This window comes from Melospiza georgiana, chromosome 3, assembly GCF_028018845.1.
Source record: "Melospiza georgiana isolate bMelGeo1 chromosome 3, bMelGeo1.pri, whole genome shotgun sequence".
NCBI lineage: Eukaryota > Metazoa > Chordata > Aves > Passeriformes > Passerellidae > Melospiza > Melospiza georgiana.
Window position 1 is genome coordinate 94,921,174 of NC_080432.1, and position 23,180 is coordinate 94,944,353.

The following is a 23,180-nucleotide window of genomic DNA, read 5'->3' on the forward strand; positions in this document are numbered from 1 at the left end:
AGTCAGCTTGGGATAAGAAACATTTGCTAACTGTAATTTACTGTACAGTTCAGTGGGTTTGTTTGGGTTCATTTTGGTTTTGGTTTGGGTTTTCGTTTTTTATTTTCTTTCAGTATTTTTTTTTGCTAACTTGTTTCCTCCTTACAGTGTTCAATTTGCCTGTATTTACATTAAGACAAGCTTCTCCTGTCCTTTTGATCACTCCCTTTATTATTGTTTTGAGGACATTACCTTCTGGGGTGAAACTAATCTTATGCTCACTGCATCATTACCTTTTGCAATTAAATTAGCTATTCTTTGCCATTTATAATCATTAGCTATACCCAAGAGAAGCCCAGACAATGCACAAGGTGTGGATAGAATCTGCTGAGAAGAAGACAGTTAATATTTCTGTGTACAGATTTGAGGTCAGATGTCAACAAATTGCTAGAACTCTTCCTTGAGTAAATGTAGTATGTTTGGCATGGCAGATGAGTGCAGCAGAACGAAATAGAGATATGAAAAACAGAAAAATATCTAGATTTTAATATGTTTTCACAAAGGGGACAAATAGAGGTGTGGGTTTGATCATTCTAATCCAAACTATTATAATTATATTCCTTTTAGATTTCTTGTGGATTATTTAGCAGCATTCATGTTGTCTTGGTTCAGAACAATGGATAATATCAAGCAGTGGCATTCCAGGCAAGGCAGAATATATTTTGGGGAAGATTTCACAGGTTATCTGGATAAAAGTGATGTATCCAAATAGAGAGAACGTTAGGAATAAGCATGAGATGCTTTCTTGGCAAGATAGCTGCTATTTCTCAAGACAGGAAATACCTTGTGGAATTCAGTGGAGAACTTTTTAGCACCCCATTACTACTGCAACTAAAATAAACATAGATTAACTATAGGAGGGCAGAAAACTGTCAGAAGAAAAAAAAAAGGGAAATTACTGATCAGAATGAGAGTAGGAACCAGCTCATAGGGTTGGAATCAATTTTATTTAATGGTCACCTTAACGATAGAATAGAAGTAGGAGTGAAATAATGAAAATTATTGCTGGCAGAGCTTGGAATGCATCATCAGCATATAAGAATAACAATATAGTTCAGAGGATGAACTGGTTATTTAGTTTAATTTTTGTAGTATAAAGCAGAAAACTTATGTTTAAGGAATAAAAAATATTTTCTTACTGTAATCCGGAAACTCAGCACTTAAAAATATGTGAATTTTGTTACTTAGCTATTCTGAGAATAGCTCTGAGCTGCCAATATGATGAGGCTATTTGAAAAGGTAAATAGTTTTAAGATGGTTCAGGAGTCAAGAACAGTTATGAAAGGACTCCATGGCATGGTTTCCTGCAGTTGGAGGAATTGAACTCAATTTACCATCCTCATCAACTTTTTTGTTTCTGTCAATAACGAGTCAGAAGAACATCATGCCTTTTAATGTCCATCTCAAAATAGTCTGCTTGGGTTTGTCTACTTAGTGTAGCCTGTAATCTATCTTTCTTCTAAGTACGTTCCTGTTCTGTTCTTGGTCACGTAGCTCTTCTGTTCTTGGAAGAGAGCATGAGTTGTTGGTTCACTGTCTCCATGCTGCTTGTGGCTTTCCTAGACAATTTCTGCACCTTTTCCATTTAATATGGGTTTTGGGTTTTTTTGAAGGATAGTGCCTGTCCTTTCCTCTTTCCAAGGCAGATCTTATGTAATCAAATTTTGAAGCAGGAAAATCAACCTCAGTCCTTGATATTTTGACAAAAATAAGTTGGAGTCATTGATACTTTGATTTGAATACACAGAAATCAGTCCCAGATCTAGGATATCCTAGGACAGATTTTTTTCATATTTTGGTTCTTTGTTTTTGTAAAACCCCTTCCTTCACTGAGGATAACACAAACAATGTAACATTATCAGAATAGAACTGTTTAATTTTTTTTTTAATATTTTTTTTCTTACTTCAAAATGTTGCTCTAGTGCAACTGTAGTATAATATCATGCTTCTTTTCTATTTTTGTTCTTGTGTCACCAGATTTAGGCATTGTTCCAGCTAAGCATTTAGGAATAGTGTAAAATCCATCCATACTCCAGTAACCATTTTACACTGTTCAAGATTCCATTTTCTCTAGACTTCTTTTCTGAAATCAGTGTGATCCTTGCACATTGCAAGAGTAATTCCTGATTTTGTTGTCTAAAAATAGACATTCCGTCTTAGTCTATTCCGTTCCTTTTTCCTTAATGGAACTCCCATTTTGTGTTTATAAAATAATACCATGAATTGTTTATCCAAACTATCCCATGAGGCCCTCACACCTGCATGTCTTCATCCCCTGGGCAGCACAGATCTTAACCGTCATGCGAGAATAATGCTTAAAATACACATATGTCATGTTTTCTTCCCTTTTGTAGTTAGCTTTTCTGCATTTAAAGAGGTGGAGGAAAGATTTCAAGGTAAAAAGTGCGCTTACTTACCTGTCCATATATTCAGTATGAATTAAAATTACAACTAAGGTGTTTTTGAACCTGCATTTTGATTCTGAGCTACCAATTTTGTTTCCTTTATTTCTTGATGTCTAGGAAGGAAACTTGTATACTTTGTTCTGTTACATAAGAATTCCTGTTTATGTATGAAAATGTCTCTTCTTTATCTCCAAATTGTCCTTTAAATCCTTGCAGTTGCTTTCAGGTTCATAGATGACATGGAAAAGAAGACCAAGTCAATTTAGAACTTGTCTGTATATACAGTTGGACATCTGTATAAGGAAAGATGTCATTTAATTTACTTATGAATTGCTTATGAAGGCAAGGATGAATTGGCCCACCTGGCATGTAGGTGTTTTTTTTCATATGTTATTGAGAAATACCACAGTATGTGTGTGCTGGCCTCAACCCTAAACTTTTGACTGCAAAGAAGAAAAATTTGATCTTTTTATAGTAGCTTACACGTTATATATATATGTTTGTGTATGTGTGTATGTCTATATATATGTCTCGAAGAAAGTATAGTCTACTGCTTACAAAGACCCTCTGCCCTGAGTCATGTTTTGAATATTATGATGCTTTCCATCTCAAGAGCAGATTTTTTAAATACCTGAGAAAATATACTCCCTTTGTTGGTTCTATCTTATTGTCAGTGATAGCATTGGCTTCCCTCTCCCCAATCTAAGCTTTGAATGGCCAAGTCTGCTTTCTAAAGAAACTTATTTAATTTTTGAAATTACCTACACAAGCTATGAATATTCTCTTGAGCTTGGAATCTAGTATGTGTCAAAAAATAAAAATGAATTGTATTATCCAGTGTTCTGTGCAGTGCTTTTTCTTTCTATTAATAATCTGTGAGTTGTAGAAATGTTTTCAGGCAGTATTTGTTCTAGAGGAGTAGGTTTGGCCAAAGTGTTAATGTTACTCATTAACACATGAGCAGTATATGTATTCTCATACATATTCATACAAGCAGTATTCCCCTGTATGCTGGGAATTCCATGTTATTTAAAAATAAAAAAAAACAATATTGTAATTCCTTGATTTTTAAGCATACTGCTAAAGAAATTCTTGGTGGAGTTGTAGTAATAAAATTTAGCAAGATGCATACATGAACATTTGTACAATATACAAATAGATTTAGGCCATTTAGTATTGGCAGCATATTTTTCTGTTGATATCAATTAAAGTTTATGTAAACAGTTTATATGTTTTAGTCTTTTTCATCCATTAAAGCATAATATTTGTGCTGAAAAATCTACTATTAAATAGAATATTGATGTTGCATTGGGATCCAACAGGATCCCGTGCCGTAATCTGCTTTTGTGAAATACCTCATAATGAAACATTTTGAAATATGAAAGTTGTGTGAAAGATGACCAAATAAGTCAGCTGTTTGTGTAGCCGCTTGAAATTTCTGTAAATTTTGTATCTGATTAAATGCAAATATTTTGGTTTTCCTCTTTCTCTTTAGCTATTAAACAGTTTCAGTAAGTGATCAGAAGTATAAGTAATTTGCAGTGTAGGCAGCTTTGATTTCCCCCGTGTTCACATGAAATTGGGGGATAACTTGCCATACAACTTCAAAGAGAAAGGTGATTACTTTGGACCTTCTTTTCATTAACTGTGGAGATGCAGAGCTGCCTGCTCTAGGATGTGTAAGCCTGGTTTTGGAACCGAAACCTTTTTATGTCACAGATTGTAGATGTGTAATCTAGTATCTACTGTTATTTTCACAGGCATGTATGTGGTGACATGGGCACCTGGGCCTTGACTTCTTTATTTTTAAAAGCTGCTATACATTTATCAAAAAGAGTCTTTGACACCATAACTCTGTTGCTACAGATAAAATTTGGCATTTTGACATGGAAAAAAATCTTGTAAGACTGTTAATGAAGCTAAATGCATGTGTGTGTGTGTGACAGCTACAAATCTGTGCAGTGTGCCCATATTATTTCAACAATGATCTGAAACTTCTTAAGTTTATAGAAGAGTACAGTACTTGTAATAATTTGGCATACATTACACTGCATAAGCCTTTTAAAAAAATAGTGATAGAAAATTAGCTCTAGCTTTTATTTGTTGTTTCTGTACTTTTTTTCCATCAATCTTTGGATTTGGTAGTCTGTTACACTTGGAGCAATAGGCTGTTGAACAGCTTTGTCTTCATTGCAACTAATTTCATTTTAGTGTTACATTTAGAAACATTGCCAGCTTTGTTTCATTATTCTAGCTCTCTAGTTCCACAGCCTTGGAAGGGAAAGGACAATTAAAATTTACTTCGGGCAGATGGAGTCCACACCACAATTGTACGCAGATTGCCACGGCCAACGATACCACTGTCCGAGGCTGGGACACACGGAGCATGAGGTAAGGACAGCTTGCAGTCATGTTCTCTAGAAAAGCAATCTCCTTTGGAGGGAGATTTTTGCATTGATCCTAGCATAAGTTTTTTGTTTGAAATGGTAAGTGGCATTCCTATATGTTATAAAAGGAATAGAAAGGTTTGCATAGCTGATATAGTTACAATTTAACAAAGGTTTTTCTCTGGTATTTCCCCTCAGCTTCAATTCTAACTTGTATATTGAGTTTTATTGAACCCTGTACTAGTCTCACAAGGATTTGTTCAATACATAGGAATTACCTGAATGAAGCTGTTTTGTAATTCAACCTGAAAATGCTTTAACAGCAGTCCTGACTATGCTATGAGCTATCTTCATAGCATTTAAAGGTGACTTTAATTTTGGAAGGCAATTCACAAGTTCACTATTCACTTCTGATTTTAACAAAGTGTTCTATACTAGACTAATGATTGTAGCATACTGGGTATAAGAAATCACTGAATCTATCAAAATCATAACCAAATAGAAGCTTTGAATATACCTAATAAGGCATTTCCCCCCCTTCTTAGTTGTGATTTTGATAAGCAAAGGAGTGATGTTGTGCACATCTGTTGCCATGACTACTAAAGCCTCTTCTTTTTTAAAAGTACACTTTATCCCCTTAGCACATAGTAATTTATCACTAAACTGAGAAGACTGATGTCTTGTAATAACTTTTGTTGCTTTAAAGGGCGATGACTTTAAATTTAGTTCAGTGGTTCCTGCCAGCTCAGAGTTTTAGCAATAAATCCCTTGTTTGCTAGTCTTTGTGGTTTTCCTGAAAAGATTTATTTAATGAAGGAAAGTTAAAAATACAACAATTAAAAGTCACTTCCTGTGAAGTGTTTGAAAATCATGTTTGAATGTCCTGTTTTTTGCCTTGTAAAATTATATATAAAAATCTAATTTTATGTAATGTGTATACTTACATTTATAAAGACATCTTATAAAGACAAGAGTGGAAAGAGAGGACAAAGGAGAAGGGGTTTTATTAATTTGCTTTTTTTCTAACATATAGCAGGCAGATATTTAGCCAAAGCTTGTGTTTTGAAGAAAGAATATTAAATATTTTAAAGTCTGCTTCATGCTCTGTCTCATTAGAAGAAGCATCTCTATCTTGCATTAAAGAAATTATCTGAGTAACTTCTATGAATGCAAGATTATCTGGATATTGGAGATCCTCAGTGAAAGGGGTAGCTTGGTTAACAGAAGCAAATCCCACTATTGTATTTACTTTAAGTAAAGCTCAGAGTCAATAAGTCCTTAAAACTGGTTTGTCCTTAAACCAGTTTGATAACTAGACTATGCCAAAGAGCTGTTTGCAATATACTCAAAAAGTATGTGCAATAGTAAGTCTCATGTTCATTTAGGCTGTAATATGTCTATTATGTGAATATTTCATAATGATTAGTTAGGCTAGAAGTAGGAGCTTAAAGTCAGGGCAATATAAACAGTAGCAGAATAAGAAGCATAAAAAGAAGGAGGGGGGAGGAATCAAGGGCAGAAAACTGTCCTACCAGCAAAGTGAAGAGAAATACTAGAAGCAGCTGGAGTAGCTGCTCCTGCAGAGTGTGGTTATGATAGCTGCAAGATAGAGGAAGTACATTCTTTTGGACATAGCAAACAAAGAAGGGGAGAGAAAAAAAATGATTGTCAGGAAGAGTCCTAGACCAGACTAAGAAGCAGTCGTAATCAGAGAAGAGCTTGTGAAGCAGAGAAGACAGACATTAGGCTGATTGGATTTAGAGAGAGAACTTTATCAGGAAAATTCAGACTCCAAGGCTAAATTCTAAATAATATGTAAGAAGAATAATATGAGCCAATAGCTGGAGAAAATGTTCATGTGGTCTGGCATTAATCTTATAATGTAAGGGGGAAATTTAGTGTATGTATTATTGCTGCAGGTAGGGTGAAAAATGATGAAAAGAATATTCATATTTGGGAAGGAAAGGTATCAAATGGTCAGAATAATAGTTAAGTTGGGATAAAGTCTTACGTGGTGAATAGTCCTGAATATACAATGACAGTACAATTTTTAAGCCCTTACACACAGGTCTAAGCAATGCAAGAAAAAAGTGATAGGTGCAGTGAAGGAGGAAATGTGTGTTACCACAGCAAGCATACTTGAGAATTTTTTTGCCGTATACATATTCCAAAAAAATAAATGGAAGCTTGAATTGCACTCCTAGAATACTTGGTACAAAGGCTTACCTGAAGGATATCCTTAGCCTCTCAAACTCTGAGGAGAGTGTTGATGCTAGATCTCTTAGTAATTTCACTGGTGACGGCCAGAACTGTCAAGACAGGGCTTAGTGCAGGCCTGATATCTTTGAATCTCTCCTTCTGGAGCAATTTTGCTTTGTATTTGTAGTTAGGTATTAACAGCAAGAGACTATCTGATAGTGACAGAAGACCATAAGTATATGTAGTTTTCACAAGAAATAGGAATTTTTGCTCAATATGTTTACTGAAGAGAAACATTTTTCATTTAAAGAAAAACAAAAAGCTCATCAAGTGTTGAAAAGTTCCAGTGAAGACTGTAGGAGATGGTCAAGTCTAAGCAAAACTGTAGATGATATATTGGTGTCTTGGAGAAAACTGGTCATACAATTGTGGAAACAGGAAAAATCAGACAACCTCCAAGTTTAAGAGGCAAGGTAGGGACACAAACTGATGGCACATGATGTTTTGAATAGATATGCTAGGTTGTTAGCAGTAATACAGATGTTTTCTAAAGTGGTCCAGATGGATGAGGTTGTGTCTGGCTGAGTAGTTTAAGGGCCATGGGTAAATTAGTGATAAATGCAAGAGCTCAAGAATGTAAATTCAATACAGAGCTGTAATAAAAAGTTGTCATTGATATCTGTTCCAATCTCTGCATCTCAGCTTTTCCTACTGAAGTAGATGCCATAAACAGGGAATTACTATAACTACTTAGGGGTGAAGAAGTTCTTACCTGAAACTGTTCTGGTTTAGTAGCAGACATTTATAACAGTTGTTACAGAGCTGTGCTAGACTCATCTGGAACTACTATTTCCTTTTAACTCCAGATGATCCTAATGGAAACAAACATGGAAGGAACAAAGCGTCAAAGCAAGCTGAGAAATCTATACAAGTCACTGTTGTTAACAACTGGGAATTCCCTAAATCTGCAATAGGAATGGGAGCTCTAGGTCTGTGGGTGCTAAGGGGATTATGCAAGTTTCCAGGGAAACAGATTTCTGTAGGTGGAGTACAGTCAGCTTTTATAGACCGTTTAATCTCTTTTAATGTTTTACAGGCAGATATATTGTATAGAAAATGCTCATGGACAGCTGGTACGAGATCTGGACTTCAATCCCAATAAACAGTACTACCTGGCTAGCTGTGGAGATGACTGCAAGGTGAAATTCTGGGACACGAGAAATGTCACTGAACCAGTGAAGACACTAGAGGAGCATTCCCACTGGTAGAACAAATTATCTACATGCTGTTTTGTGGGTGGATGGCTTATATCATTTATTCAGCTAATTATTTTATCGTTTAGGAGCAATGCAAACTAACTGTGTTTGTACTGTTGTGCATAATCATTTTTTTGCACAGAGGAAAAGTTTCAGCGTGTCAATGTTCCTTGTGTAATTGTAAATTAAGAGCTTAGACAACATTAGTCTAATTGGCAAGAAACTGTTGTTAGCATTGCTGGGAGATGGGTACACCTTTGAGCAGCACAGCACAGAACTTGGCCCGTGGGGCCCAGCTGGGACACAGGTGTGCCTTCCCAAAAGGAGCCTGATGTGCTGCACCTGATGTGCAGTAATAAAGCAGCTGCCATCCATCCTTCTGTTGTCACATGGTTGAAATATTCAATAATGCAGCTCAACTTTTTTATGTTCTTCACAGTCTTTAAGTCAGAATATGCAGTGAATAATTGTATTCTCTGAAATAACATTTAGAGCCAGTATCTACTGCACTGGCCTGTGGCTGGAGTAAGGAGAGACTCTTGCCTGATAATTTCAGTGCTTAAGAAAAGATGAATTATTCATATTTTATAAAATTTGGGTTAGAGTAATTCTTGCAAAATAGATCCAGTCCCTAAAGCTACTTCAAGGGAGATGAAGATGGGAATTAACAGAAGCATTTTTTATACTTTTTTTCTTCAGAATATTCAAAGAAAAAGAACAAGACAAGAACCTTAAGACATTTGGTATTAACTTGATATGTAAAATGAAAAGTTGAAGAGAAATATAGTCCTACATTTGTTTTAGGATCTCTTTTAAACTTCGCTGTAAGAATGTTGCGAGTTTTTTGTTTAAAAGGCTATTTTTAATCCATATTTTGCTTTGGGGAAATTTTTATATTCAGGACTCAAGTACTTATCTGGCTTACTCAACAATGATTGGCATGTACCCTCAAGGAATAATATCATTGAATGGTGTGATTAGGTTTTGTTTTGGTTTTTTTTTATTTAGTTGTTGAATTTTAAAGATGCCTCATAGGAAACAGGTGACATGGAAGCTTAAAAGACTAATGAAGATGACAAAAAAATGGTCTTTGGAATGAGGCATGTTACTTATATGCATATTTAAAACATTGAAAAGATGAATTTTTAGTGCTGCTCTTAAAAAACTTGTTTAACATTGATGCGCTACCTACCATGAATAGTCTCTCATTCTGTCTGATTTTAACTTTTTTAGGGTCTGGAATGTCAGATACAATCATTCTCATGATCAGCTGATCCTTACAGGAAGCAGTGATAGCAGAGTTATCCTGTCTAATATGGTATCAATTTCTTCTGAACCATTTGGCCATATGGTAGATGATGATGAACTCAGTGACCAAGAGGACCAGCATCAAGAAGAGAAGTATGAAGTTTCCTGAGTTTTATGTAGATGCTTATAATTTGTAGTTTCATTGTAATGGTTTACATGCTATTTTTTTTTTGCTGACTAGGATTTCTGTGTACAGGCCTTTCAGGTAAGTAGTTAGAATTCCCACTTTGTTCTTTATTCAGTCTTGGGTGGAATACACTCTTTAAATCTGATTGGCACGGTCACTCTACATTCACTGGTAGGAAGGGAATGGTGATGCTGAGGATCAGTCCTAAAGTCCACTGGGTTGGTGAAAAGATTCACTTTAAGGGAGCTCTGGTTCAAGTCAAGCATGTAGAATAATCTGGGTTAAGTTGCAATTTGAAAATATGCTTTTGTATTTTTTGTGTATGTGTTAGGACCTTTGGGAAATGTTACCAGTCTAATGATGAGCTTCTGCATGGGCAGAAGAAATGAAGTATAAACACATTTTTTTTTAATTTTGCTCTTAATATCTCTCACTGCTCTGGAACCCAGTAACTCATCAGACCTAGATCAAGCAAACCAGAAGCTTGGTTTCAACACTCTTGGTAGAGAATAGTGCATGCTATTGGAAAATGTGGTAAACCCTTCCATTTGGTTTGTAGGAATCAAATATTTTCCTTGTGAATTTTGTATGGATGGGGTTTTAGTAAATTAACTGTATATATGTGTATATAGGAAGTTCTGTAGATTGAGGTTGAGCTGAGGCTTTCTTATTTTGTGACTAGCTTTCATGGTGATCTTCAGCAAACTCTTCCTTTACAAAGTGAATCACAGAATTGCAGAATGAATTAGATTGGAAAAGACCTCTGGGATCAGAGTCTAACCTATGACTGAACATCACTGTGTCAACTAGACCCTGGCAATGACTGCCACCCTCAGTCTTTCCTTGAATACCCCCAGGGATGGTGATTCCACCGCCTCTCTGGGCAGCCCATTCCAACTTCTAATCACCCTTTCTGTGAAGAAATTTCTCTAAATGTCCAACCTAATCCTCCCCTCATATAGTTGAGGCTGTGTCCTCTCCTGTCACTTGTTGCATGGGAGAAGAGACTGACCCCCAGCTGGCTACAGTGTCCTGTTGGGCAGCTGTAGAGGGCAGTAAGGTCGCCCCTGAGCCTCCTGCAGACTAAGCAGCCCCAGCTCCCTCAACCCCTCCTCATGTGACTTATTAGACCCTTCACCAGCTCCATTGCCCTCTTCTGCACAGCTCTGCTAAGCTGTCTGCAATGACACAGGCAGATTAACTCCTGAATGATCTTTTAAAATAAAGAATAGTCAGATGTGATAAGGAAATTACAAAAAAGGTCCCCTAGTTATTCAGCTGTGTTTGCTAGATGTTTCAGCTAAAATTCTTGAAGTTTAGGTTACTTCTCTAGTTGCATTTTTAAGGTTGCTCTTGAACCTTAATTTTATTAATATATATGTAGTTTTACTCCAAATAGTTTTGGTGTTTTGGCTTCATTTAAACTATGGACCTGGAAACGATTATATTTTAATACTAAGTAAGAAAGTTACTCCAAATATAGAAAAGGTTTATTTTAAATGTACCACATTTCATTAGAAGATTTTTCTCCATGTATTGTAAGTGCCTGAAAAATCAAGGAGTATCAAATTAAATACCTAAAAATTTGCTCACATCAGCAGTATATACTTTCTAGAATGCAACTGAGTGACAGTGTTTTAAATATAAAATCAAAGAATGGTTTGTGTTGGAAGGGTTCTTAAAGATCACCTAGTTTCAACTCCCCTGCCATGGGCAGAGACGTCTTTTTGGTTCCTTATCTTTGGCTGGAGATTGCAATTTATTCTGTTCTGGATGGAGAACAAATAGCATCAGGGGAAATGACTGCATTTTTTAATGTGGTGGGAATGCATTAAAAATATCACAAGTGTAAATAGCATTCTGACAGACATTGTGCAGTAGATTATCTGTAATGCTGAACTTCTTTGGATTTTAGACTGTATAGGTTGCCTCATTAAAACATTGAGTCACTGTTCTAGAATATGAATTTTTTAATCCAAGATCATCCAGTGCAATCCAACAAATATACTGCATCTTTTCCCATGCTGTGGGATGGATGTAAACCACAACATGAATGACTTGTATAGTAATAATATAGAGTCCTTGCCTGTTCCTGGAGGCTACAAGAGTATCAATTCTGCATTTGCTTTTTAAATATGTGCTTTTCAACTGCTCACCTGTTTTTTATAAAACCTGGGAAAGCAAATTAGCTTTTGTAACCTTTGCTTGGTACTGTGAAAGTCTTGTTTTAGGCTCTCTCTTCTGCCCCCTTGTTAAGAGTTGAGTCAGAAGGATGTTTGCAAGCTGCTGCAGGCTTGAACTGTTGCCAAATATATGTCTGTTTAGTTCTGAGTGCACAAATGAAGTAGGGCATAACAGCTGTTGGGAATACTTCTTGTTAGTCAACCACTAGTGCCAAATATTTCAGCTCTGATACCCTCCTAGAGACCTCTGTGAAGAGTCTGTTACACCATTCCATGGGTACTGTCTTTGGTAAAATACAGATTTTCACTCTATGGTTTAATGAGGGAGGGGTGTGTTTGGTTTTTATTTTTGTGGTTTTGTTTGTTTGTTTTTGTTTGTTTGTTTGTTTCTTTTTGCTTAGGTATGTTCTAGACTTTTCAGAAAGTGTTATAGTCTCACAAGGTTTATTTATCCTGTTTTTGGAGGACATCTGATTTGTTGTTAAACAGCACACAAATACTGATAAATAGAATGTCCTTTTCAGCTGTATCTTGAAATACACCAGGAAGAGCCTGTATTTTTACAACTTGTGTCTTTAGCCCCCTCAGACTGAGTACCATATCTCTCTTGCAAAGTTAAAATATCAAGTGGAAAGAAAGAAAAAGACTCTTTCTGCATTTTATTTTCCTGAACAGTATCACTTGTGAAAATCTTCCTTGGAATGAATATAAAAATGATGAGTATGTGTCAGTTTTATTTTCAAAGGTTTATTGTTTTTTCTACTTAGTAAAGTCCCCATATTTTGAAAACATTGCACAGTTAAAGCTGCTTCTTGAGATCTTTAAGACTTGTTAATTCTTAATATCTTTTAGAGTAAATTTCCTTATTTTTACTTTATTTCTTGGTTGGAGACAAAAACAAATAGTATGTCATTTTACCCTTTCTTGTTCAACCATGTTGAGCTATGCATGAATCTGCCCACTCAATAATTCTTGCCAGATTTACTGCTGTAGTTGCCTGGTTTCAAGGTTCCCAACTGAAAATAATTATTTGGAGATAAATTTTTTCAAAAGAAAAGAATCCAAGTTCATTGCATAATAAGTAGACAAACTAAAAGATAGTTTGAATTGTCTTATGAAGAGTCTTCATAAGAATTTCTTCTTAGTGTGTTCTTCCTTCAGTGTTTGTCTGTTGACATCTTGGGCCTGTCTGCTCCCATCTTGGAGACCAGAACATGCTTGAATAAGCAATATAACTAGGACTGTTGCATGAAGATCTATCTCTTGCTGAAATCAAGTGACAACTGGTTCCTTTTAACTGCTGGTTTAAGTCAGACTCTAAGTAAGTCTGTCTTTTCCTTACTGGTGTTTAACTGGTGCTGTTGTTTCTCTCATCAGTCAAAAAAGGTGAGAGCAGGCAGCTTCCCTGTGTCATGTCAAAGGTCTTCCTAGCATGTATCACGTGTCTCATAGTAGTCAGGAGGAAAAATAATAGAAATAGGAAAAAGAGATGTACTTCCCCTGGATATGTTGCTAGCCCCTGACTATTTGCAGTTCAGGGACATTTACTGCCTTCTGAATAATCTTTGGGGACTTCTGATTCTTCCATGTATGCTTCTCCTTTGCTATCAGCCATATTCTTATCTGCTCTCACTAACTGTGTTTTTGTTTATTCTAAAACATGCTAGCTGTGCTTGCATGGTTTTTGTGAAATTTGTCTAGGAGAAACATGCCAACTGTGTTTGTTTTCTTGCTCTGAATTAAGAAAGGCTTCAGTGCTCTCGGCATGGGAAGCACAAAGCCACTGTTGAAAATAGGTTGTCCAAGAAGAGGCTGGAGTTGTCCACAGAGATGAGCTATAGGCATGTGGCCAAAGGGCAGCTATGCCATATTCTGGTCAAGTCCCCAGTCTGGATTATTTAAAGCACAGTTCAAATATGGGAGGGAAAAAACCCCACAACTGAGAATGAAGTGCTGTACTAGTTCAGTTTCTAGCACCTTGATCCAAAGGTAGAAAAAAGTGTACAAAATAAATGAAAATAGAACAGATGAGGGTGAGTACAACTTGGGTTCATTTAGGTTTCATCCTCAAAACAAAGCTAATGTGCCTGGATAAGAACATGAGGAGTGATTTTCAATGCCTAAGTTTGAACAAAACTTTCAAAACATGGAATCATTCCACATCTATGGATGCAATTGCTTGTCATGCTTCTCATTGACCTCCTTTAGTGGCTTTGTCCTCTGTTGTTGCAAGAGCTTTCTCCCTGCAACACTGAGCTAGCTTGAGTCCTAAATCTCCTGAAGGTGACCGTCAGCTCCTTGTAAGATACTAGGAGAGCATTGGGAACTGTCTTCCTCCTAAGGGAGCTAGTGAGTGTCTTATATCCAAAATCCTGATATTAGTGAGTAAGTCTATATGTTACTGTATTAAATTATTCTGATAGTCATTTAAACTCTACATTGCTCTTTCTAACAATAAAAGAAAGCTACTAAGTTCTTGCAGTTTAGTGTGTCCATCTTTACTTGCTGATCAGGATTCCTTTTCTTCAGTTACTCCAATATGTGTGTTTGGCTTATAGGTTTAAATTATGCACTGTGTAGATCTCTGTTTGGTATGCTGGTGATACACAGCAGGAGAATAATATTTGGAGCAAGGTACATGCTGTATCTACAGCAGTGTTTTTATTCTTCAATACTTCTATAGCCAGAACTTAGTGACAAGGCTCAACTGGTAATGGAGGATGTACTCTTTAAGAGAAAAAACTTATTCTGCATCCATAAAAATGAAAATATTTATATAGTCAATAACATTTTGAATTTATATATCAGTCCTGGAAAGGAAGCCATCCTAAAACTTGAATTTTGCAGTTTAAGCTACCAGTTCCCTTAGTTTTCTATGGTATTTACAGGCTTTAAGATGTTTGCTGTTTTCACTGGCAGAACTGATTGCTAAGGTCAGGATGCTGCCTTCTCACTTATGTTACATTTTTTGATGATATGTTCTAAAATAATGATAATATTTGTTATCCTTTGATGATTGTACCAGAAAATACAGTTTTAGTGTTTTTCCTGAAGGCTTATATTTTCATCTTTTTTTGTCATAGATGTTAGCCATAATGTCCTTAAATACAAACAGATCTAACACAAGCACTTCTTAATATTTTATATTTAATGCTGAGAGATGTAAAGGATTAGTTCTTCCTGTACAGAGTATCTCACTTGAGATCATGAAGTTTTTAATGAGATGTTATGTGTGGAAACATCTTCAGTTATTGGAATGGATCAGAGAGGAAATGGTGGTGGTCGCCCTCTCTGTAGAAAGAGACTTTCTTCAAAATTCTATCTAAAGAAGTTGGTGATATCCACTTTTCATGATAGAAATGGAGTTTAGAGATTTTTGAATAAATAATGTGGTTTCACAATATTACATAAGAGCTGTGCAATCTAACGTAGCACCTTTGTATTCGCATCTGTGACTCCAGGAGAGAGATTTGTCAGCCTTGATCTTTTGAAAAGTATTTGCCAAACGTGCTGAGGCAGGCTTTCAGGATATTTTCACACAGCTGTCAGCAGTGTTAAATTTGATGCTATTTTGCTTTTGATATTAATGTCTTGGAGAAACCTGAAGTCATAGGATTATGCTATGGAATCAACCAAGAGACCCAATTAATTAAAACAGGTTAAATAGTTTCTCTTTTGGGGAATGCCAGGATTCAGGACTACTTTGTTGGGTGTGTAAGAAGCTGAGCAAAACGTAGTGCAGCAGCACTTTTCAGTTCCAAGACTATTTTCTTTAAAAGCTTCTGGTTTTCCTGTAGTATTTCTTTAACATTCATCAGCAAGTATACCTTCCTTAATTTACTTTTCATATTAGGACATCTATGAAACCTGTTACATAAAAATATGCTTTTCCTGTTTTCCTGGGGAAGCAGTTCAGAAACATCTTTTTTGAATAAAAAAAATAAATTATGATGTTTGGAATAGTATGAATGGCCAATTATTATCTGTTAAAAATGTGTTCAAGAATAAATATACTTGAATTTAGGCTTTTTAAAAGGCAAGTAGTGTGTTGTCTAATCTTACCAGAAACAGTTTTCTCTTGACGTCAAAAGGAAAGTGCATCCATGGGCTTAAACTAGAATCCAGTGCTATGCTTTTCAGGATTCATTTTTGGATGCTGCAGCATATGCTGCTGCTCTATTGATTCCTTTCCATTTCATAGTGATTTTTAGATTAAAGAGGATTTAATTTTGACTGTGATAAGGAATTAATGGTTTTTGCTGACTGAAAACCATATTTTATTGAACGCTGTGGTGACAAAACAGAATTGCAAGCACTGCAAACTTAAGTGGTTGTTACCATGAGAAGTAATTGGAAATAACAGCTTTCTACATGAAAACAATTATCCAAGGCTGAACAAGCTTCTTTCTTGAATCTGTAACACAATTAACCTCAAGTTATCTAGTAAAATAAAAGCTTCTCTCCTTTCATAGAAGCTGGTTGGGGTCATGCTGTTTGAATAAGACTACAGAGAAAACACAGTCCATTTTCAGTTCTGTGTGGCACATGTCTGAAATTTATGCATGATGTAGGTAGAGACTGCACGTCTCATACTACAATTTCTTGGGGGCAAAGGGAATGTGGTGCATTGTCAGTTGATGCAGTGCAAGAACATATAGAAGAAAAGGTATTTTAGTCTGGTCAGAATAAAATCTTTAAAACAGAGAGGAAAGTAAGAAACTAAAGAAGCATTTTAAGGGTCAAGAAGATCTGGGGCAAGGGAGAAAATAGCTTACTAAGCTTGCCAGGTGTAACAAGGGATTACCAAGTACGCTATCAAATACAGTCACAGAATCACAGAATGAGCTGAGTTGGAAGGGACCCACGAGGCTCAGTGAGTCCAGCTGCTGGCCTTGCACAGCACCATCTCTCAATCAGGGGATCAGTAGGCCAAGCACCTTCATCTGTGGCACACTGGACTAGCTATATGGTGTAGCTGTCCATGCTATACATAGCTGTTTTGTACACACATGCATGCTATATATATTGCTACATACAGCTGTTTTTATAGCCTGCAGCTTTTTAAGTAAAAACAGATACCTCTCTGTTCTGGCAACCATGTGAATTATACCTGTATTAAAGTAGCATAGAAGAAAGTTTATTTCATATCCAGTTCTGCACAGCTATTCTTCTTGTTAATCTGAGATGATTCTTTAATAAATAAATATGTGTAAAAGATGTGTAAAATTTTATTTGGGGTGCATAAATAGTCGTTTGACTCAGGAACAGAACAATTCTAAGTACCTAGATTAATATAGATACAAAAATAGTGTCCTCAGCCTATTCTTGGATTACAAAGAAAAGCAAACATAGCCAAAATGAGAGAAATCTGAGGTGTTTTCTCAGAAATCTCTTAGGATCAGGTAAGGTAGTCTGCCTCTAAGAAATTCCTGTTGTGAAGAAAAAAACTCATCACAAACAAGTCAGCTCCTTATATTGTTTTGGGGTTTTTTTTTAATGTTTTAGAACAGTCTTTCACATACATGAAATGAATTCTGCTTTTTATTCCACTAGCAGAATCCTTCTGGGCTCATTACCCACTGCATAATTTAAAAGCTCATCTATTTTCATTCATTGTGATTGTAAAGGATGCTAATGGACAATTTCTTTTGGATCTTGTGTATTGTTCCTGAGACACATGTCGGTTTGAGATGATTTGTTTCCATCCTGATTGTCTTGTATAGTATCTAGCTCTTTTACACCAAGTGATCACTTCCATAAGGATTGTCTGAATCTCAGTAACTGTTTCAAGGCTGTGCCATTGGCCTGAAGACCACATTGGAATAGTATGCTTTCTTTTTCTGGGAAGGCACAAAATTTACTTTTATACCAAAGAAGAAATTCAGGGTATAGACAATAATAAAACCCAGTTAAAAACTGTACTTATAAATGGAAATGCCAAACACAAATTCATCTACAGGCTTGTTTCCCGAACACTCATTCCCCTTATGACTTCTGTAAATTAATTTAGATGAGCTGTATTATTTAAATGAAACACTGAAACAACTGTGTGCATACAGAAAATAGTGTAATCTAGAAGCTTATTTGTCCTTGTTTATCCAGCCTTGGGTTAACTGAGATTCCTGGTTAGCTGAAAGTCGGTCGTGTCCCCTGACAGCCGTGTGCAGTGTGCATTACTCCCCTGCTCATCCAGAGAGACATCTGAAACCTTCAGAATAATGGAGTTGTGGGTAAGTGGGTGAGCACTGCACGAAGCACATTGCTGTCTGGGGACATGACCAACTTTCACTTAACCAGGCATGTCAGTTAGCAGGAAGTTAGAAAAACACATTGCAGGAGATGAAGTGTCTGTATGTGTTCTTTAGCTCTCTGCTGTTAGTAGGTTTGTATCAAAGTTCCTATTCAGGAGAACTGCAAAACAATTAACTGCAGTTAACCAGGGACTGGGTGTTGGTTGTACTGTGACCTTTTTTGGTTAGTTGACCTTTAATGTAGCACAAGTAAATGGTAAAAATCCTTGAAAATATATATCTGAAGCTATTCTACAGTATGAGTCTGCTTTTGGTTTCTTCATTAAACTCAATTGAATTTTAATTGCAGTGTTAGATTCTTAGCTGGCTAGGTGGGGCAGCAATACCCTGCAGAAGATCCTACTGTGCTCCATCCAGGCTTTATGATTGCAGAACTGCATGCTTTCAGAGAGCAGCAGGAAAGGGCACAGGCAGCCAATAATAACACTTCATTTCTGTAGTAGCAGCATCTGTTTAAATGATTGAGTGACATTCACAAGGCTCTTTGGCTTTGCTTTCCATCAGGAGGGTTGCAGCTGTACTGCAAGGCTGTTTCTAGGAGGCAGAGAGATGCCTCTGAAGGGCTGACTGATTCTTGTCAGACAGACAATTCTCTGTGGCTGAAAGGAGCTCTAAGGTCATCCCCCTACCCTGTAGCTACAGAATAATGTGCTGTAGCGGTGCTTTGAGAGGAGAGACTGGCCTTGGGAATGGAGGCAGGAGGGGCTGTGCTCAGTTAGCAGAGTACAGTCAATGACTCTTGAGTACTTGGTTTGGGCTTCAGAGAGTTTCCTAAATCTCTTGAACATTTACAATGTAGAAGGCAATCTGTGTCTCTCCTATGATGTAGGTGATCAGGAGCTTTACTGCTGCAGTGAGAGGGGGGGTATAAAATAGTGGATGAGAATCTGGTGCTGATATAACTCTAGCAATGGGAGATAAAAATCAGAGTGGTGGTTCCATCCCCTTCCATAATTCTGGAAAGTGTGGGATGTTTAGGGACTGCAGCTTCTTACCCATCTACGTATCTCAAAGACTGTGTATTATTTTAAGAATTCATTTAACAATGAAGGGGGAGAAGATGGGATGTAACATGATGAGAGAAAAGATGTTTGTGCGAAGTTGCACATTTAGATCATGCTACGTAGCTTACCTTTCTTTAGAGTGAGAGAGAGATGCTTAGTGTAGGTTCTGAAAAACAGGAAATGCACTGAAATTTAGAGTAAGAGTTACTTTGTCCCTGTAAATGGGGTCTTTTGCACTGATTTGACTTTGCTGTCATGTAAAATATAAGTACATGCTGATATAAGGTATAAAATATTCCCTTAGAATCTACTACTGCATTCTTATGCTTTAAATGGGACTTTATGTATCTTGATGTTAGTGACACTTATTATGGCCTTTGAAATCAAGTGTGCCCAGAAATCCTTACTAATTTTTTTTTGTGTTTGTTTTCAATTTTAGGATTAAAGAGCCCCTTCAGGACAGTGTAATAGCTACCTATGAAGAACATGAAGATAGCGTATATGCAGTTGAATGGTCCTCAGCAGACCCATGGCTATTCGCATCTTTAAGTTATGATGGGAGACTGGTTATTAACAGGGTTCCAAGAGCCCTTAAATATCATATACTGTTATAATTTGTTTGAGTTATTCTGGAGCTGTTAACTTGATGCACACAACTGGTAGGTATTGTTAAAGGGTTTTTTTCAGAATCTGTTTTTTTAAGTATAAAAGTTACAATTTTGTTAGGAATGTCTCTACTGATGTGGACTTCTAATTTTGTCTTTTATATTTGCCTTGTGGAACTATGATGCATTTTCTGAAGGCTATGCTACCTAGATGATTGAGGGGTTAATCACTTTATGAACTCTAAAGTTTCTGGTGATAATGGGTACATTCCATACTATTGCTTTATTACATCAGATTTATGCAAATATAAGGAATTATAGAAATGTTATTATGCTGATACAAAACTGGGACATGTAGGTTTCATGTAGCAGAAGTGATCTACTTGTTTTCAAGAATAATATTCTATGTTTCTTGTACATGCAGCCTTCTGCTTTTAGCTAGGGCCATGTTCCACTAGTTGTTCTGGCTATAAATACAGTTGAAAGTGGTCTCAAAAGGCTTTCTTAATACCATCTAATATTTTAAACACTTTTTCTCCCACTTTTGCATGTCTTCAGAAGGAATGTTTTTTGTGAAAGTGAAACTTTCAAAATATAATTTTCATTTGAGCCTTTTGGTAGTAGCAACAAAGTAAAATCCTGCAAATTGTGAACTAATTCTCAGTTCTCAGATATGTATTGTTCTGCAATTCTCAGATATCTATTGTTAGTGGAAACAATATTAGTCTTTACCAAAATCTCTGATATACTCACATAATGTGTTATCCCATATTTATAGGTTAAGTTGTGCTTGAGGGACTCTGGAGCTATGCTACTGTTGACCTGAAAAATCTCTTTTAATATTTGTCTACTTAGACTTTCTTACCCTACTGAATCTGTGCCAGTCTCCAGTATGCTGGCATAATGTAAAAGGCTTGCAGCTAAGCACAAAATATCCTTTGCTATATCCTACTTTTTGCAATAGGTGACCTAGACATTGGTTGCTATGTTGTTACAAATGCTGAGAACAGGCAGATGCTGCGCTGTAGGAGAATACGCAGGAAATTTCAAGCGTAGGTGGAAGGCATGGTGAAACATTCCTGTACATATTGACATCCTGTCTTCCCCTGGCAGAGCTTGCACTAAGATGAAGATTTGCTGCTTTCTCTTTGTGTACCCAGGCTAACTGTAATATTAATTATTCCCTGCTGCCTTTTCAACACTATTATTTTCCTTTAGCTTCAGAACTTGGGTATGTGTGACAGTGTTGGTTGTGGTAGCATTGTGTAAGACTCCTCTGAAGAAATGGCAATGAACATGTGATGGAAAGATCAATACCAACCTCTTCCAGTGACCCCTCCTGTCGCTATGGCAACTGTTGGTGTTAGTGGTGAGGGACGGCGTGCTGCTCACCTCTGCTTGTCCTTACCCACTCTTGGATCGAACTGTCCAAGTGTGATTTGTTGTGTCCACACAGCTGCTTCAGTGAGATCACGTTTGGAGAGCATGACTGACTGCTATAGGCCAAAACATCCAGAAAAGAGGACAGTTGAATTCCATTTCTGGCTTTCTTAAGGAGCTTATTTGGAAAAATTCATAGGAGTGAAGTAATCCAATTAAATCATCTGTACTAGTGTTTCATTTGTGTTAATGATGTTACCTATCTGCTCCAGAATGAATGCTTCATTGGAAATTCTGATTATCTGGTTTTCTGCATTTATATTTTAAACTTGTGCTATTTCAAATCATTTAAATCTGTAATTAGGCATGAGCTATTCACCTGTATACTGTAAGAAGAACTACATTTCCAAAGCAATAGTACTTCAGTTGTCTGAATGTCAAAATCATTGGCTGGACTGCTGCTTTTTATGTGGAGCTTTTCATCAGACACAAAATCTTGTTGGGTATCGTGTCTGTCCCGCCTGTGTGCCACCCTCCCCACCCACCCCTCTGGAAAAAAAAGGAAAAAACCTCTGCAGTATATCTTTGGTATACAGCAGAACTCCTTAAAGCTTTCTTCACATTAGCAATAAAGGTCTAATGAAACTTTGTCTGGCAGTGTATATGGGTGGCAGTGTGAAGGTGATGGGGAAATTGCCTGACATTGTGTGGGATTTGACTTGATTTTTAACATGTAATAAATGCAGGATAGATTTCAGGCTAATTTCTATGTGGCTGTATTTCCTTTAATACTGTAAGCTTACATGAACTGGAAAGCTCTGTAAACAAATAATATCAAGAAATCTTTTGTTTTAGTCTTGTTAAATGTGTGTATCACTCAGTAGGGAAGAAGAGAGTGGACGAACACTGGAAGGGAGGGACTAGCGGGTCCAGTTTGAATGAAAATGCATTACAGTAGAATCACAAGAGTGGGAAGGGTCAAGTTTTAATCATTTTCAGCTGTCTGTAAAGCAGGATCTGGGCTATGTGTACAGCACTGGCAGCAATATGGAAGTGACCTTCTGAAAAGGAAGGCTTTTGACAAGGTATCATCCCAGACTGTTGGAGCAAGCAAGCTGCTGTAGGATGAAAGGAAGGGTTCTAGGATGGTGAAATAGCCAGTTAAAAGGAAATAGGAAGCAGGAATAAATCATCACGTTTTGTGGCAAAAAATTAATCACCAGGGAAGTCCACAGGATCTGTGCCTAGGCATGTGCTTCACAGTGTGCTCATGACCTTTTGGAAAAAGGGCTGTAGAAAAATATGGCAAAGTTTGACTGTTCAGAGAAGTAAGGATGGCCAAAGAATTATGAAATGGCCTTATCTCATGGATGATAAAATGGTAGATGAAACTCAGTGCAGGAAATGTTAAGTAACTAATATGGGAGAAAAAAGTTTTTTTATGTACTGTGGACTACCAATCTTGGGGTTTTTTTAGGTCTTTAATGGAGTTCAAAATTTTAATTTAAATAAAATGTTGGGAATTACTAGTAAGCAAGTAAAGAAAATAACACATTGTTAATCCTCCCAAATAATTTATATTCATAAATCTTTGGTGTATGTGCATACTGTGTGTAGCTGTGGTTTTTTCCATCTTCAGCCCAATGTAATAAAATGGAAGGATTTTAGATGGAGTGACAGGGATGAGGAATAGCATGCAACACCTGTATGAGGATAACTAAATAGACTGAAAGGCAGATGGTTGAGACAGAATGATAAAAGTCCATAAAATCAAAAGTGGCAGAGGGAGAGGATGAATAGGGAGTGATTGTTCACTGTCTCTCCTGATACCAGAACTAGAGGTTGTTGAATGTATGGTGGCTCAAAGCATACGAAATCAAGTGGTCTTCACAGGCATGAAGGTGAGCTATGGCACTTGCCTTTAACAACCCTTTCCCCCAGAAAAAAAACAACTTGCACAAAGAAAAAAATCTCAT

The 23,180-nt window shown here is 36.7% G+C and overlaps 1 protein-coding gene across 1 annotated transcript in view; it reads left to right on the plus strand.

The window, feature by feature from the left end:
• EIPR1 (EARP complex and GARP complex interacting protein 1) overlaps positions 1–22,676 on the plus strand; it is a 72,221-nt gene extending 49,545 nt beyond the window's left edge. The window contains exons 6-9 of the mRNA XM_058019348.1: positions 4,699–4,835; positions 8,127–8,294; positions 9,520–9,687; positions 19,659–22,676. Coding sequence (XP_057875331.1) covers positions 4,699–4,835; positions 8,127–8,294; positions 9,520–9,687; positions 19,659–19,833 — 648 coding nt within the window. The 3' untranslated portion in view covers positions 19,834–22,676. The remainder of the gene's footprint in view (positions 1–4,698; positions 4,836–8,126; positions 8,295–9,519; positions 9,688–19,658) is intronic.
• The last annotated feature ends 504 nt before the right edge of the window (positions 22,677–23,180 follow it).